The sequence below is a fragment of the Aotus nancymaae genome, unplaced genomic scaffold (genome assembly GCF_030222135.1).
Source record: "Aotus nancymaae isolate 86718 unplaced genomic scaffold, 86718_ANA_hifiasm-v0.15.2.pri h1tg000049l, whole genome shotgun sequence".
NCBI lineage: Eukaryota > Metazoa > Chordata > Mammalia > Primates > Aotidae > Aotus > Aotus nancymaae.
The window spans coordinates 15,607,453-15,625,491 of record NW_026988463.1 but is presented as its reverse complement, the minus strand read 5'-3'; the positions used below and the strand labels follow the sequence as shown (position 1 = coordinate 15,625,491).

General features: G+C 51.4%; 1 protein-coding gene across 16 annotated transcripts in view; it reads left to right on the top strand.

The window, feature by feature from the left end:
• The window catches only part of CIITA (class II major histocompatibility complex transactivator), a 66,244-nt gene that overhangs the window by 34,652 nt on the left and 13,553 nt on the right, over positions 1-18,039 (top strand). For all 16 annotated transcript variants that reach the window (XM_012453187.2, XM_012453186.2, XM_012453183.2 and 13 more), the window contains 10 exons: positions 2,103-2,147; positions 3,057-3,203; positions 3,672-3,815; positions 4,719-4,883; positions 5,722-5,790; positions 7,446-9,096; positions 10,254-10,412; positions 11,418-11,489; positions 16,429-16,509; positions 17,233-17,325. In XM_012453187.2, coding sequence (XP_012308610.2) covers positions 2,103-2,147; positions 3,057-3,203; positions 3,672-3,815; positions 4,719-4,883; positions 5,722-5,790; positions 7,446-9,096; positions 10,254-10,412; positions 11,418-11,489; positions 16,429-16,509; positions 17,233-17,325 — 2,626 coding nt within the window. The remainder of the gene's footprint in view (positions 1-2,102; positions 2,148-3,056; positions 3,204-3,671; positions 3,816-4,718; positions 4,884-5,721; positions 5,791-7,445; positions 9,097-10,253; positions 10,413-11,417; positions 11,490-16,428; positions 16,510-17,232; positions 17,326-18,039) is intronic.

Here is an 18,039-nt window from a genome sequence, read left to right as displayed (position 1 = left end):
TAGTCTCTACCGGGAATTCACCCCCCGCCCCGCCCCCCAGTTCTTCCCATGGCTGGCTCCTTTGAAACTTTCTGGTCTTGGCTAAACTGTCACCTCCTCCTGGAAGCCTTCTCTGACCATCCTTCCATGTAGATTAGCTCAGTCATTCCCACCTTGTGTGTGTCTTTCCTGGCAGCTTAGTACTCATTACCATCTGGACATATTTTATGCCTGTTCTCCCACTGTGAGGACAGGGACCTCATCTTTCTTGCTCATGACTCCTTCCCCAGCATCTAGTGCAGTTCCTGGTATACAGCAGCACCTCAACAGATACCTGGTGAATGAAAACGTCTGTAAAATGGGCATAACAGTTAACTGAGTACTTATTATGGGTGTAAGCCCTGTATCTATTTGTTTATTTTTTAAACAGGTGAATTGCACACAGGGTATAAGAATTTTAAAAGTGAAAAGAATATTCAGTGAAGGCTGGGCATGGTGGCTCACACCTGTAATCCCAGCATTTTGGAAGGCCGAGCAGGGGGTGGATCACTTGAAGTCAGGAGTTCAAGACCAGTCTGGCCAACATGGTGAAACCCCATCTCTACCAAAAAAATACAAAAATGAGCCAGGTGTGGTGGCGCGCACCTGTAATCCCAGCTACTCAGGAGGCTGAGGCAGGAGAACCACCTGAACCTGGGAGGCAGAGGTTGCAGTGAGCTAAGATCACACCACTGCTCCTCAGACTGGGTGACAAAGTGAAACTCCATCTCAGATAACAAAAAAAAGAATATTCAGTGAAAGAAAAAAATCTCCCTCCCACTCCTGTTCCATAGTCCCTCGGTTTTGCTCCTATGTATGTGACCAACTTGCCTTTTGCCCTGTCAGAAGGAAAGCCAGCTCCTTTGTTTGACTTACACTACTCTGCACTTTGCTTTCTCCATTTCCCGTGTCTGGGAGGTTGTGTTCCACATTATTGAGGGAGAAGACATGGTCCCATCTCCAGCACCTTCTTTATTTATTTTCTTTCTTTCTGTTTTTCTTCTTTATGTTTTCATTTGATAAATATTTTCCCCCAAGATTTTTTTATGAAAGTTTCTGGCTGGGTATGGTGGTTCACATCTGTAATCCCAGCACTTTGAGAGGCTGAGGCAGGCGGATCACCTGAGGTCAAGAGTTTGAGACCAGCCTGGCCAACATGGCCAAACCCCATCTCTACTAAAAATACAAAAATTAGCCAGGCATGGTGGTGAACGTCTATAATCCCGGCTACTTAGGAGACTGAGGCAGGAGAATCTATTGAATCTGGGAGGCGGAGCTTGCACCACTGCATTCCAACATGAGCAACAGAGCTAGACTCTGTCTCAAAAAAAAAAAAAAAAAGTTTTCAAGATACAATAAAGGTGAAGAAATTATACTATGTACTTCCTTATACCCACCGGGTACCACTTTAATTCTACAATATTGGATTCTATTCATCTTATCACATCTCTATTCATCTCTGTATCCCTCTATCCATCCACCCATTCATTCATTATATTTTTGGTACATTTCAACATACGTTTCAAATGTAAATTGCAGATTTACATTTCCCCTTGTGTACTTCAGCATCCGTTCTCCTTCAACGCCAGGTGGTGTTTCATTAGGTAAACCATCATTTGTTCAAGCAACTCCTCGCTAAGGGACACATGGGTTTCTAATCTGTTGATGTGAGTGCTTGTTACTCACTCACTGATTTCTGACTTACACCTGCCATGCGGGAACCACTACCCCCATTTCATAGATGTGAGAGCAAAGGTTAAGAGAAGCTGTACTGCAAAGGCACACAGCTGGGACGGGATTCAAAAGCAGGCTGCTTTCTTTCGTTTTTCAGCTCAAACCCACGTTCCGTCTTCTTTGTGGCTCAGCCTCTTCTGCTGCTGCACTGTCTGCGGTGCTTTGAGATAGGGTTTAGGCTCAAGCCAAGGAGCCGGGGTTGGAATGGCTAGAGGAAGGGGAGGTAAAGGGACCCCCAAGACCACTTCCCAGCCTTGAAGTTAAGGCCATATGGCCTGCTGGGGTCCTGAGCCCCTCCTGGCTTGGGACGCCCTCTCCCTGGGGCAGCTGACCACGTGTTCTCTCTGCAGCCTTCCCAGAGGAGCTTCCTGCAGACCTGAAGCACTGGAAGCCAGGTGAGCAGGGCAGATGGGCTGGGGTTGAGAGGTAGTGGATATCTTGGCGGGGAAGCTGGGGTCTTCTTAGGTGCTTACATAAACTGGACCCCAGGATGGTGAAGTGCTCCCTGTTGTCAAGTAGTTCCTAATCTGATGAGGGAGACAAATCCCTCCCATCTTAGATCTTCCTATTACATGGAAGAAATCGGGGCCAGGTGCGCTGGCTCACACCTGTAATCCCAACACTTGGGATGCTGAGGCAGGTAGATCACAAGGTCATCAGTTCGAGACCAGCCTGCCCAACATGGCAAAACCCCATCTCTACTAAAAATACAAAAATTAGTTGGGTGTGGTGGTGTGCGTCTGTAGTTCCAGCTGCTTGGGAGGCTGAGGTGGGAGGATCGCTTGAACCTGGGAGGTGGAGGTTGCAGTGAGCCGAGATTGCACCACTGCACTTCAGCCGGAGTGACAGAGTGAGACTCCATCTCAAAAAAAAAACAAAAAGAAAAAGTGGAAGAGATTGAGCTCCTGGCCCAAGTTTGATGGGGATGGTGCAGCCCCTGCCCTTCTTTGGGCAGAGTCTGAGAGCTTGGGGCCTCTTAGGGTCCCCTGAGGGGCTCACAGCTGTGTGTGGGAGGTGGTAGGGGCCTGGAGCTAACAGCCTGTTCAAAGTTCTCTTACGCCGCAGCTCTTGGCGTGGAGGCCCTAGGGTCCTGCTCAGCAAAGCTCTCAGGGCCGTCACAAGGAGAGGACTAGGGGGCTGCCTGGCACAGAGCAGTTGCTGATCAACACAGCTGCAGCCAGGGCTGAGAAAAGGACAAGCATTTCCTCTGCCAGGAGAGAGATCCATGCCATTCTGGAGCCCTCCCCATTCCCAGGAAGGTCCCCTCCAAGCACCAGCCTCTAACACAGCCCCCTTTCTCACAGCTGAGCCCCCCGCTGTAGTGACTGGCAGTTTTCTGGTGGGGCCAGTGAGCGACTCCTCCACCCTGCCCTGCCTGCTACCGCCTGCTCTGTTCAACCAGGAGCCAGCCTCCGGCCAGACTCATCTGGAAGAAACCTACCAGATGCCCAGTATGTTAGGGGGACTTGGAGAGGGCGGGCTTTCTCTCCCTTGGGAGGTGGCTGAGGAGTTGACACTAAGACTGCCAGGAACTGAATCTCCCTCCTCCCCGACCCTATCAGTGTCACTCACCTCTGTCCCAGCCAGTTTTATTCTTGGGGCCCCCATCAGCTCAGTCCCTACCAGAGAACACGCCTTGGAAGGAAGCACATCCATGTGACGCTTAGGAGGGAATCTCCACCGATTAGGACATTCACCTGCAAGCCTCATTCATTCATCAGCTTTTCATGGAGCCCCTTCTCTGTGCCACCTGCTCTGCTAGGTGCTAAGAAAGCCAGCAAGGCAGGATAGACACATCTGCTGCTCTTAGGGAAATTAGGGCCCTTTAGGGGAGTCAGACATTAATCAAATAAGCAAAAGCAGAATTACAAACACAGGTGCTATGCAAGATCCCACCTCGCTGCCTTTGTCTCTTGCAGTGCCTTCCTCCAGTTCCTCGTTGAGCTGCCTGAATCTCCCTGAGGGACCTGTCCAGTTCATCCCCACCCTCTCCACTCTGCCCCAGGGGTTCTGGCAAATCTCTGGGCCTGGGACAGGAGTCTCCAGTATATTCATCTACCACAGTAAGTATAGGGCCTGGCTCCCCAACCACCTCTCCCTCCTACCTGACTACTCCCTGACCTCATCCTCCCCATACTCCATGCACTTGGCAGTGGTGCCCTAACACCTTCTCATGATCCTCTCTCCTCTCTGTCCCCATTTCCCAAAAATCAGAGCAGAGGAGCAGAGATTCCTGATGCAGTCTGGGGGCATGACCAAGAGTGGTGTGTGGCCTTCCATATGTTGCTTTCCCCTTCTGACCCTTAGTTTTTCCTTATTTTTTTAAACATTTTTGTTTTTAAATTGCAACATCAATACATGCTCATCAATAAGCTAATGATAAGCAATGCTTACGAGAATTGACTCTCTCACTCTTTTAGTATACTGATGTGAATAGTTTGGTGTGCATCCTTACATAGTTTTCTCTGATTTGTCTTGTTTCCTAATCAGTAAAATGGTCCCTACTGGCCCCCCACACTGAGGGGTTGTGAATTGTCCCAGGGAAGTTGTGTTTGGGCTCTCAGGGATGAGGCCAGAAGGATGCTTCCACTCAAGTCCAGAGCATCCGTTCATGGTTGCATGATAGTTTCAGTAAAAGGCACTGGTGCCCCAGCAGAGGAGCAGTTCCTGACATCTAGGAGAATGAGCACTAACCATACAGAAGGAAGAGTGCTATAGTAGCACCTGCCCTAAGCTCCTTGAGAGCTAATTGTGCCCTTTTCACAGATGGGAAAAGCAAGGTTCCAGGAGCTAGATGTAACTCCAGAGCTCTTTCCTCAGCTCTGTCCTGAAATGTCATCCTTTAGAAGTTCTCCTCTCCTCCCTCCAGACTTCCTGAGCTCCACAGCCCAAGTAGGAATGACCCAAGTGCATTTCTGGAATGAATACCTGGTTGTTCTCAATACCTTTCTCCACCCACAATGTAGGTGAGGTGCCCCAGGCCAGTCAATCACCTTCTCCCAGTGGACCCACTGTCCACGGCCTCCCGACATCTCCAGACCGGCCAGGCTCCACCAGCCCCTTCGCTCCATCAGCCACTGACCTGCCCAGCATGCCTGAACCTGCCCTGACCTCCCGAGCAAACGTGACAGGTGAGGACCCTTGAGGCCTGTGAGAGGCACTGGAAGCAGGATCGAGGCCCTGGGGAAGGAATGGTCTCAGATAAGATCCACGAGCAGAGCTGCCTGAAGGGACGGCAGGTCATGTTTAGGGGTCAGACAGGACAGGGAGAGTCTCGAGGGACTGGAGGCATGGTTGTGGGTGAGGGGACAGCTGGAGAATCCAAATCCCATCCGAACAGAGCCACCAGCCTTCAGCTGCTTGTTACTCAGCAGAAAAAGCCAGACAATGTGGCCAGATTTTTTGAAGCTGAAAACCCTGATTTTTACATAGATATTGTGATTTTTATTTTTAATTAATTTATTTTATTTTATTATTTATTTATTGTTGAGGTGGACTGTTGCTCTGTTGCCCAGGGTGGAGTGCAATGGTGCGATCTCAGCTCACTGCAACCTCCGCCCTCCAGGTTCAAGCGATTCTCCTGCCTCAGCCTCCCGAGCAGCTGGGACTACAGGTGTGCACCACCACACTCGACTAATTTTTGTAATTTTAGTAGAGACAAGTTTCACCATGTTGGCCAGGCTGGTCTCCAACTCCTGACCTCAGGTGATCCACCCGCCTCAGCCTCCCAAAGTCCTGGGATTACCGGCTTGATATTGTGATTTTTAAAAAAATGGGTGAAATTTTTAAAAGTATAGCTGGCCAAAGAAAGACATCTTTGTGATGGATATGGCCTCAGGCCTCTATCTTATAACCTCCATCTTGGGAAAGTCAGCCCATGAAGGCTGTAAGGACTGAGTGGCCCAGAGGGAGGGGAATCCGCAGGGGTAATCCTCACCCTAACTCTGGCACCTGCTTCTCCATCTCCAGAACACAAGACGTCCCCCACCCAATGCCAGGCAGCTGGAGAGGGCGCCAACAAGCTTCCAAAATGGCCTGGTGAGTGGTGCCCCAGGTTCTGGGGAGCCCAAATCTGGCTTCACATCACTCATTCACTTGATCCTTATTCAATCCCTTCTTTGTTGGCTCACACACTCATTCATTCATTCATTCATTCATTCATTCACTTATTTGATCATGCCATCACTTCAGCATTCACTCTACCACTCCCTCACACAATATTCATTGAAAAGCTGCCCTTCAATAAGCCTGAAGTGGGCATGGACATCTCATTTTCAGGCTGAGGGAAGGAATGAGGGGGGAGTGGTTAACTGAGTGAGTGAGTGGATGAAGTGAGACGTTGATGAGGATGGGAGTGATGGAAAGCGGGAATAAACCAATGAATAGGAGAATTGCTAAATTACTAAATCTTGCTCTCACATACTGGTCTAAGCATGTTAGGTATATTAAATCATTAAAGTCTCACACAACCCTAATATTATGCCCGTTTTCCAGATGAGGCTACTGAGGCATGGTGGGATGTATAGCATGCTCAGGATTGCTCCAACAAGTGGTAGAGCCGGGATTTGAACCCAGACACGTGGGATCCACTGTCTTAACTCTTACCACTCCCTCCCATGACCTCCCCACGGTGAGTGAGTAGTGAACAAGAGAAGAAAAAGATTACTGAGTAAATGAAGGAATGAGAAAAGGTGGCCGAGTATGGTGGCTCATGCCTGTAATCCCAGCACGTGGGGAGGCCAAGGCAGGCGGATCACCTGAGGTCAGGCGTTCAAGACCAGCTGGGCCAACATAGTGAAACCCCGTCTCTACTGAAATACAAAAGTTAGCCTGGCTTTTTGGTGCGTGCCTGTAATCCCAGCTGCTTGGAAGGCTGAGGCAGGAAAATCGCTTGAACCCAGGAAGTGGAGGTTGCAGTGAGCCGAGATCACGCCATTGCACTCCAGCCTGGGCAACAGAGCAAGATCCATCTCAAAAAAAAAGAGATAGAAAAGGCCTAAAAGGAGTGGACAAATAAAGGACAGAGAGGATGAGTGAATGAATGAATGGGTATGGAAATGAGTGAACTAATGAATGAGTATCTGGGTGACTGAATGAAGCAGTTGATGAAGACTGTATGGTGGCCAGATGTGGTGACTCCCACCTGTAATCCCAGCACTTTGGGAGGCCAAGGTGGAATGATTGCTCAAGCCCAGGAGTTCAAGACCAGCCTGGGCAGCATAGTGAGACTTTATCTCCACAAAAAACAAAAAAGAAAAATTAGCTGGGCATGACAGTGGGCACTTGTAGTCCCAGCTACCCAGGAGGCTGAGGCAGGAGGATCACTTGAGCCTGCGAGGTTGAGGCTGCAGTGGGCCATGATTGTGTCATTGAACTCCAGCTGGGGCAACATAGTGAGACCCCATCTTTACAAAAAAATCAAAAAATTAGCTGGGCATGGCGTCACATGTCTGTCTTCCCAGCTACTTGGGAGGTGGAGTTGGGAGGATCGCTTGAGCCCAGGAGGTTGAGGCTGCAGTGAGCTGTGATCTCACCATTGTGCTCCAGCCTGGGTGACAAAGCCAGCCTCTGTCTAAAAAAAAAAACTGTGTGGGGAACAGATGTAGATGATGGCGGCAGTGCTGGCCTCGTGGAGGCGAGCCCTGGCTCTGCCTCTCGCATCCCCTTTCCCTGACACACCCCGGCCTTTGCAGAGTCAGTGGAGCAGTTCTGCCGCTTGCTGCAAGACACATATCAGACTGAACCTGCAGGCCCGGATGGCATCCTGGTGGAGGTGGATCTGGTGCGTGCCAAGCTGGAGAGGAGCAGCAGCAAGAGCCTGGAGCGGGAACTTGCCACGCCAGACTGGGCAGAGCGGCAGCTGGTCCACGGAGGCCTGACTGAGGTGCTGCTGGCTGCCAGGGAGCGCCGGCGGCCGCGTGAAACACAAGTGATTGCTGTGCTGGGCAAAGCTGGTCAGGGCAAGAGCTGTTGGGCTGGGGCAGTGAGCCGGGCCTGGGCTTGTGGCCGGCTTCCCCAGTACGACTTTGTCTTCTCTGTCCCCTGCCACTGCTTGAACCGTCCGGGCGATGCATACCGCCTGCAGGATCTGCTCTTCTCCCTGGGCCCACGGCCACTCGTGGCAGACGATGAGGTCTTCAGCCACATCTTGAAGAGGCCTGACCGCGTTCTGTTCATCCTAGACGCCTTTGAGGAGCTGGAAACACAAGAAGGCTTCCTGCACAGCACGTGCGGACCGGCGCCCGCAGAGCCCTGCTCCCTGCGAGGGCTGCTGGCCGGCCTTTTCCAGAGGAAGCTGCTCCGAGGCTGCACCCTCCTCCTCACCACCCGGCCCCGGGGCCGCCTGACCCAGAGCCTGAGCAAGGCCGATGCCCTGTTTGAGCTCTCCGGCTTCTCCATGGAGCAGGCCCAGGCCTATGTGATGCGCTACTTTGAGTGTTCAGGGAAGACCGAGCACCAAGACAGAGCCCTGGCGCTCCTCCGGGACCGGCCATTTCTCCTCAGTCATGGCCACAGCCCCACTTTGTGCCAGGCAGTGTGCCAGCTGTCAGAGGCCCTGCTGGAGCTGGGGGAGGACGCCGAGCTGCCCTCCACGCTCACGGGACTCTATGTCGGCCTGCTGGGCCCTGCAGCCCACGACGGCCCCCCGGGGGCCCTGGCAGAGCTGGCCAAGCTGGCCTGGGAGCTGGGCCGCAGACACCAAAGCGCCCTACGGGAGGACCACTTCCCATCCGCAGACGTGAGGACCTGGGCAGTGGCCAAAGGCTTAGTGCGGCACCCGCCGGGGGCCACAGCGTCCGAGCTGGCCTTCTGCAGCTTCCTCCTGCAGTGCTTCCTGGGGGCCACGTGGCTGGCTCTGAGCTGCGAAATCAAGGACAAGGAGCTCCCGCAGTATCTAGCATTGACCCCCCGGAAGAAGAGGCCTTACGACAACTGGCTGGAGGGCGTGCCACGCTTTCTGGCCGGGCTGATCTTCCAGCCTCCCACCCGCTGCCTGGGAGCCCTGGTCGGGCCATCGGCGGCTGCCCTGGCGGACAGGAAGCAGAAAGTGCTTGCGAAGTACCTGAAGCGGCTGCAGCCCGGGACGCTGCGGGCTCGGCAGCTGCTGGAGCTGCTGCACTGCGCCCACGAGGCCGAGGAGGCTGGGATTTGGCGGCACGTGGTGCAGGAGCTCCCCACCCGCCTCTCGTTTCTGGGCACCCGGCTCACACCTCCCGATGCACATGTATTGGGCAAGGCCTTGGAGGCGGCGGGCCAAGACTTCTCCCTGGATCTCCGCAGCACTGGCATTGACCCCTCGGGATTGGGGAGCCTCGTGGGACTCAGCTGTGTCACGCGTTTCAGGTGGGAGCAGGGGCCAGGAGAAGGGGCACGCTTGTGTTGGCCATTAACTGTGGTCTTAGTGCCAAGCCCAGTGCTCACTCTGTGGGGTTTTAGTATGCACAGCAGCCAGATTTTTTTGAGACAAAGCCTTGCTTTGTTGCCCAGGCTACAGTGCAGGGGCACAGTTTCAACTCACTGCAACATCCACCTCCTGGGTTCAAGCGATTCTCCTGCCTCAGCCTCCCAAGTAGCTGGGACTATAGGCATGCACCAACATGCGCAGCTGATTTTTGTATTTTTGGTAGACACAGGGTTTCACCATGTTGGTCAGGCTGGTCTCCAACTCCTGACCTGGTGATCTGCCCACCTCACCCTCCCAAAGTGCTGGGATTACAGGGGTGAGCCACCGCACCTGGCCTGATTCTCCGTTTTTTAGGTGAGGATGTTGAGGCTCAGAGAGGGGCAGCCACTTGCCTAAAGCCACACAGCAAGTGAGAGGCATTGGCATTTTCCCAATAAATATTTGAGACCCCGCCATGTGCCATTCACTGGGACATGCCTAGAATCTGCGACTGACCTGGGCTCCAATTTGTTTATTCTTCCCACCCGTGGAGTAAGCCACCATTTTCTCATGCTTACAGTAAAGCCATGGCCTCCCCTGGGACTCTCTGCCTCCAGTCTTTCCTCTTCCACTCCATTTGATATTCAGCAACCAGAGCAATCATCTCAGAACTTGAATCCTGTTATATCCTACCTCTGCTTATGATCCTTCAAGGACACTCCACCACTGTCGGGATGAATCTAAATTCCTTAATTTGGCTTCAATAAGTCGGTCTGCAATCTGCTTAAGCGTTTCGGCTTAATCTCCAAAGGATTGCTTCCATATTCCCCTCTAAACATACTTTGCCCAAGCTGTAAAGTCCCACATCATTGTGCCAAGAATTTGGCAGTGAGCTTCCTGGTAGCCAGAGCAAAAAGGGAAAGAAAACCACCATGAGTGTTGTTTGAAAGTAGGACTCAATAAAGGCTAAAGTGGACATGGAAGGCTTTCTGGGAAAGGTAGAGGTTGAGCTAAGGAAGCAAAGTATCTTAATAGGTCAGAGGGCCCTTATGGAGCTGCCCTTCCATTAAGGTCTAGCCTGGTTACCATACCTGGGTCTGAGGCCCTCCCTCCACAGGGCTGCCTTGAGTGACACAGTGGCGCTGTGGGAGTCCCTGCGGCAGCATGGGGAGACCAAGCTACTTCAGGCAGCAGAGGAGAAGTTCACCATCGAGCCTTTCAAAGCCAAGTCCCTGAAGGATGTGGAAGACCTGGGAAAGCTCGTGCAGACGCAGAGGTGAGGGGAGAGGGGGATGGGAGGTGGCTCAAGCCATGGCAGGTTGAGGACATGTAAAACCCATTATCAAACTTGTCATGGGCATTTTCAGGGACCCCTGTTCTTTGAGATACCCCATGCCCTCTTTCTGGGCAATGGCTACCCAGAACCTCTCGCTGACTAGGCAGACCCTCCAGGATTGAAAACTTGACTGCATTCATAACTCGCCATCATGTGCCCAAGTCTTAGCTAAAGCCATGGAGAAGCTCTCCCCTTCTAGGAGTTAACAAGGATGGCTTGTGTATGTGTATCTAGTAACAGAAATGACACCTACTGCTGCCCTTTGAAGCATTTAGGACAACTGTTGTCCTGAATTTGTAGATGGCAGAGCTAAGGTCCACAAGGCAGACAAAACTTGATTACAGAACGAGTTAACTGTCTTTCATTCATTCCTTCATCACACATTCTTTGAGCACCTCTTACATGCTGTCTGGGATACGTACTGATAAGTGCCTAAGCTGAGGCTCATTTCCGTAAAAGATACAGTCCTGAGATCTTTTATTTTTATTTATATAATTTTTTAGAGACAGGGTTTCACTCTGTCTAGCAGGCTAGAGTACAGTAGTGTGGTCACAGCTTACTGCAGCTTCAGAACTCCTGAGCTCAAGCGTTCCTCCTGCCTCAGCCTCCCCAGTAGCTGAGATAATACGTGCACGTCGTCACACTGGATGATTTTTTAAGTGTTTGTAGACACAGGGATCTTGCTATGTTGTCCGGTCTGGTCTTGAACACCTGGCCCCAAGCGATCCTCCTGCCTCAGCCTCCCAAAGTGCTGGGACTATAAACATGAGCCACCACACCCAGACAGATCTTTTTTTAACAGGAGGACAGCAGCAGCCCCAAGGAAAGGAATCCACCCCACCCCCCGGGGGGAATTGGGGCACTGGGGCAGCCATCATAGGACCTATGGGTAGGGGCTCAGTGACCGCAGTGCCTGCTCCCCGTAACATTGCCTGTTCTCTCCAGGACAAGAAGTTCCTCAGAAGACACAGCTGGGGAGCTCCCTGCTGTTCGGGACCTAAAGAAACTGGAGTTTGCGTAAGCAAAGGGGTGGATTGTCTCGTGGGTCTGCACAAAGTTTTCCCTGCACCGTTAGCTGGGCTTGTAGCACCTGCATGGAGATGGATCTCCACGGTCATTCTTGCCCTCTTGCCCACCACTTTGGAAATAGCTTCCAGCAGCTGGATAGTGGCCAGTCTAGGCAAATGCTGAAGGTTCTAGGATTTGAAGCTAATGGACCCATTTTCTGGTTAACATGGTCATTCCATCACTCATTCAACAGATGTATTGAGCACTTGAATGACTGAGGCTGCTGTCCTCAATGAGCTGACAGTCTAATCAACTTCCCTCTGGAAGAGGTCAGAAGGACTTCTTGGAGGAGGTGATATTTCCATTGAAGTTTCAGTGAGGATAAAGAATGAGCCAAGTGGGGAGAAGGGGAGTAAGAAAGGCCTTTCAGGAATTATAATTTGGTCAGGGACCAGAGAAGATCCCAATGTGTCCCCAACCTTACATAGGAAGATGCCACTGTGACTATGGGGTTTTTTTTTAATTTTTGTGGCCAGGAACTACGCAACAGCCATTGTGTCTGAGGTTGTTTACTTCCATAGCGAAGGGATAACTTCCCCAGGAAGAATCTTTCCTCCAGTTCGAAGGATTCCCAGGAGCTTTTTATGTGCAGCTAGGATGAACAACCATCCCTACTTGTCTGGGACTATCCTGGTTTGAGAACTGAAAGTCCTGTGTCCCAAGAAACCCCTCAGCCCCAGGCAAACTGGGATAGTTGGTCACCCTATGTGCAGCCAGGGCTGGGGGCTGACATCCTAGGCAGTGCTGCTGGGGTGACCAGAATGGAGACCCAGGCAGGGTTCTAGGGAGTCCAGTTGTGTCTGAGTGAGGGCAGCCTACCACACATGGGCCCCAAGAGAGCACAATACTTATTAGAAACTGTTATATTTAGATCTGTCAGAACATAGCCTGCCTTTCTTTCTTTCTTTCTTTCTTTCTTTCTTTCTTTCTTCTTTCTTTCTCTTTCCTTCCTTCCTTCTTCCTTCCTTCCTTATTTCTTTCCTTCTTTCTTTTTCCTTCCTTTCTTTCCTTCTTTCCTTTGTTTCTTTTTTCTTTTTTCTTTCTCCTTCCTTCCTTCTCTTTTTCCTTTTCTTCCCTTCCCTCCCTCTCTCCCTCCCCTCCCCTCCCTTCCCCTCTCCTCCCCTCCCCTCCCCTCCCCTCTCCTCCCCTCCCCTCCCTTCCACTCTCCTCCCCTCCCCTTCCCTCCCCTCCCCTTCCTTCCCCTCCGCTCCCCTCCCCTCCCTTCCCCTCTCCTCCCCTCCCCTCCCTTCTACTCTCCTCCCCCCTTCCACTCTCCTCCTCTCCCCTCTCCTCCCCTCCCCTCCCCTCTCCTCTCCTCCCCTCACCTCCCCTCCCCTCCCCTCCCTTCCCCTCCACTCCCCTCCCCTCCCCTCTCCTCTTCTCTCCTCCCCTCCCTTCCCTTCTCTTCCATCCCCTTCCTTTTCTTTCCTTTTTTTTTTTCCTTTTTTGAAGCAGAGTCTTACTCTGTCACTCAGGCTGGAGTGCAGTGGTGCAATCATACCTTACCACAGCCTCAACCTCCCTGGGCTCAAGTGATTCTCCCACCTCAGCCTCCTTAGTAGCTGGGACTACAGGCACGCATCACCACACCTGGCTAATTTTTGTATTTTTTATGGAAATGGGGCCATATTGCCCAAACTGGTCTCAAACTCCTGGGTTCAAGTGATCCTCCCACCCCAGCCTCCCAAAGTGCTGGGATTACTGATGTGAGCCCCTACACCTGGACAGAACAGGCTTTTAAATTTGCAGCTCACCTCCATCTCTATTATCTCAGGCGATCCTCCTCTGGACGGATTGTCGCCATCTCCCCATTGTACAGATGGCAACACGGAGAACAAGAGACTTTAAATTGTTTATATCCAAAGTCATAAAAGTCAGGTCAGGCTGGCCCTAAGCTCCTTCCATGGAAAAAGCTAAATGAATGTTTGTTCCTTGATAGAGGTCTAGATCATCTAATGGTCATGAAGGAATTTTTCAATGCCTGTGGTATATTCAGTGCATTATTTATTTATTTTTTTTTTTGGAGATGGGGTCTTGCTCAGTTACCCAGGCTGGAGTGCAGTGGTGCAATCTCGGCTCACTGCAATCCTCACCTCCCAATTCAAGCGATTCTCCTGCCTCAGCCTCCCAAGCAGCTGGGATTACAGGTGCGCACCACCATGTCTGGCTAATTGTTGTGTTTTTAGTAGAGACGGGGCTTCACTATGTTGTCCAGGCTGGTCTTGAACTCCTGGCCTCAGGTGATCCACCCGCCTCAGCCTCTCAAAGTGCTTGGATTACAGGCATGAGCCACGGCACCCAGCCTATTCAGTACGTTTTCTATATAATCTCATTAATCTCAAGAGCTACAGTGGGAGACAGACAGTCATCATCTTCCCCATTTTACAGATGAGGAGACTGAGGCCTGGTGAGGTTAAGTGACTTGCCCATGGTTCCCCAGCTGGTCACCCACAAGCTATCAGCCCCCCTGATTACCACTTCCCGTCTGCCCCAGAAAAAAAGCGTGTCTCTTGTTTTGAACAGAGACAAGGTGCTAAATTTGTGCAGAGGTAAAAATGATGCTGAAAACGGGAAATGTCTGAGAACAATCACCGAGGGCCCTTTCTGGCCTTAAATTATTTTCAGCTGAAAAAGCCCCTAGTTCGAGATCGGAACTGTGCTCTGGGGACGACAGTCATGGGTGGAACAGCCTAGAGCCAGGTGATCAGCCATCTGGAGACCAGAAGCCCCCGAGGAGGTTCTGAGGAAGGAAGGAAGGAAGGAAAAGACTATTTCTGGCATTTTCTCTGGCTTCTACTGTGCAAGGCACCCTGTAGACCTCATCTGTCTGTCACATCAGGCTGCTCAGCCGCTCAAAACCCTACAGGGACTCCACTTATACACAGAGTCCTTTTCCGATTCTGTCTCCATTCACGTGTTCACCCTGATCCCTACACTCTCTCCCGTGCTCTCCCCATTCCAGCCACAGGGACTCCTTGCTGGTTTTCACCCTCCTAGGGATGCTCCTGGCTCCAGGCCTTTGCACCGGCTATGCCTTCTGCCTGGAACACTTCTCCCCAGATATTTGCCCAGCCCATGCCTTCGGCTACTCTGGTCTTTACACAGTGAGGCCTTTTCTGACCCTCATGATTAAAAATAAAACTCCAGCCAGGCGCGGTGGCTCACGCCTGTAATCCCAGCACTTTGGGAGGCCAAGGCGGGTGGATCACGAGATCAGGAGTTCGAGACCAGCCTGGCCAACATGGTGAAACTCCATCTATACTAAAATACCAAAAAAAAAATTAGCTGGGCGTGGTAGCAGGCACCTGTAGTCCCAGCTACTTGGGAGGCTGAGGCAGGAGAATTGCTTGAACCTGGGAGATGGAGGTTGCAGTGAACCGAGATTGCGCCACTGCAGTCCATCCTGGGTGACAGAGTGAGACTCCATCCACCTCGCCACTGTCAATTTCCAAATGACTCAGTGTCTCAAACATCAGCTCACTTTCATATTTCTTTGATTATCTGTCTCTCTTCCCCACTGGAATGTCAGCACCCAGAAGGCAGGAATTTTTGTCTGTTTGACCCACAACCTTCCCCCGGGCCTGGCACAGAGTAGGCAAGCAGCCAATATGTAACAACGAATTCCTTAATCCAAGAACCTCATAAGATTGGGGGGATATATTTGAGGAGACGGAGACTCAGGGGTGAAGGGATCTGCCAAGGCCCTTAGCAGGGAGCCACGTGGCAGATCACGCAGTCAAACTCTGATCCTGTGGCCTTTCGCTGAGGCCGCTGGTTCTCAGACTTGAGGATTTCAGAGGCCGAGGACGTTTCAGAATGAACGTGAGTGACCGTGCTCAGTCACTGTTTTTTCTTTATCAGGGATGCTCACTCAAACAAACAAATAACAGCAAAATGCCCACTGCTGGCCCCATAATATTTTGTCACCAAAAGATTTATCATTTTAATATTGAAAAAGTTCAAAGGACATAATTGCAGAATAAAAGACAATTTTTTACATGGAATGTATTTAACCATATTTTTTAACTAAACAAAACAGCCCTTCATTGTCCCTATTTTTCTCACCCCCTTGAAGTCTGATCTGAATGTCGATCCAGGCTGTGTGACCTTGTGTGAGCTATTTGTCCCCGTGCCTCAGCTTCCCTGTATGTAAAATGGAGATAAGACGAGCCCATAGCTCGGTCTTGAGGAGTAAATGAGATAGATCTAGGCTGAGGGAAGGACCTAGCATGTCTCTCGTTTATAGCAAATGCTCAAAAAAGACCCCTTCCCCGGGCTGGGGAGGGAGAAGGTATTTCTGGATGTTGGGAAGAGTAAGAACTGGCTCTCTACTTAGAGACAAAAGCTGGGGAGCCCCAAGCTGGGAGCCCAACTGACCTCTTTTTTTTTTGAGACAGGGTCTCACTCTTCTTACCCAGGCTGCAGTGCAGTGGTGTGATCATGGCTCACTGCATCCTCTACCTCCTGGGTTCAAGCCATCCTTCTGTCTCAGCCTCCTAAGAAGCTGGGACCACAGGACATGCCACTACACCCAGCTAATTACTGTATTTTTTGTAGAGACAGTCTCGCTATGTTGCCCAAGCTGGTCTTGATCTCCTGGGCTCAAGCGATCCTCTGACCTTGGCCTCCCAAAGTGCTGGGATTATAGGCACGAGCCACTGTTCCCAGCCTCAGGAGGTCTCGCATGGGGGGCCGTGAAATCTGCACCCAGCAGAAGAGATTGGGGTCCTCTGTGGAAAGGTTGCAGGGAATTAAGAGGCTGGGGTGGAAAGGAGGAGGAGGGGCCTCAGGCAGGGCCTGACTTCTGTGCCTTGTCTCTGCCCCACCCATGGGCTGAATGAGGGGCTGTAACTGTTTGAGGGTCTTACCTCTGCTCTTTGCCTCCTAGGCTGGGCCCCGTCTCAGGCCCTCGGGCTTTCCCCAAACTGGTGCGGATCCTCATGGCCTTTTCCTCCCTGCAGCATCTGGAGTGAGTATAGACTCTGGGGCCCCTCCCCTCAACACCTAGGTGCAGTTCTGCCATCATAGCTCACTGCAGCCTCGAATTCCTGGGCTCACGTGGTCCTCCCGCCTCAGCCTCCTGAGTATCTGGGACCCCAGGTGCGTGCTACAGTGCCCAGAAACCTCTGTGGTTTGACAACCCCAAACCCTGCCCAAGGCATGTGCAGAGAGAAAAGCCCTCTCTTTGTCCCATTTTTTCTCTGTTCCGCCTACTGCATCTTCAGTGTGGCTGTCACACAAGTGATGAGATGACTCCACTGCAGAGAAGAAACAGCAGATGGGAATCCCCGATAATAAAAAAACTGTAGATCCTTTTGTGACCTTTGAAACTCTTTCCAACACAGCCTCATTTGCTGCTTTCAACAATTCAGCTGGGGAGGGGTTGGGGAGCATGATCCTACTTGATAATGGAGGTTGAGGACTTTGCGTAGCTTCAGGGGATTCCCAAGAAGCTAAACAGGGATTCACGACCCTCACGTGTTAGACTTTGCCCCCTGGCTGGCTGGTTGGAGCCTCCAGGTGGTGAAGTCCTGGTCTGAAAAGCTCAGGAGTGTGCTTGCTGCCTATGGCGTATCTAGAGCTGGGGAGGTGGGAAGGGCAGGTGCCAGGGCTGAGGAGGCCCACTGGGATGGGAAGGGTCCAGTGGTGCCCTGGACGCTAGCTGATGGCCCCCATCTGATTCCACCTGCAGCCTGGATGCGCTGAGCGAGAACAAGATCGGGGACGAGGGTGTCTCGCAGCTCTCAGCCACCTTCCCCCAGCTGAAGTCCCTGGAAACCCTCAAGTGAGTGGACTGGGCCTGCCCTTCCTGCTGAATTGGCCCCCAAAGTCCAGCTGACTTTTTAAAAAATAATTTAAAAATTTTTTTGAGACAAGGGCTTACTCTGTCACGCAAGCTGGAGTGTGGTGCTGTGATCAGAGCTGTACAGCCTTGAACTCCTGGCCTCAAGGAATCCTCTGGTCTCAGCTTTCCAAAGTGCTGGGATTATAGGTGTGACCTACCATGCCCAGCCCCAGAGGACATTTTAATTCTTCTATTTATTCATTCATTCATTCATTCATTCATTCATTCATTCACCCATTGAGTCAGCTAATGTTTCGTGACAGAAAATTATACTGGGGGTGAAATAGGAGAGATAGATTAGGATTTATCAATAAAGCGTTATTATCAAAACAGTCAAACTTTTTTTTTTTTTTGAGATGGAGTCTCACTCTGTCACCAGGCTGGAGTACAATGGTGCGTTCTAGGCTTACTGCAACCTCTACCTCCCAGGTTCAAGCGATTCTCCTGCCTTAGCCTCCTGAGTAGCTGGGACTACAGGCACGTGTCACCACACCCAGCTAATTTTTGTACTTTTAGTAGAGATGAGGTTTCACCATGTTGGCCAGGATGGTCTCAATCTCTTGACCTCGCAATCTGCCCGTCTCGGCCTCCCAAAGTGCTGGGATTACAGGCATGAGCCACTGCGCCCATCTAGTAAAAGTTTTTAAAAACTTT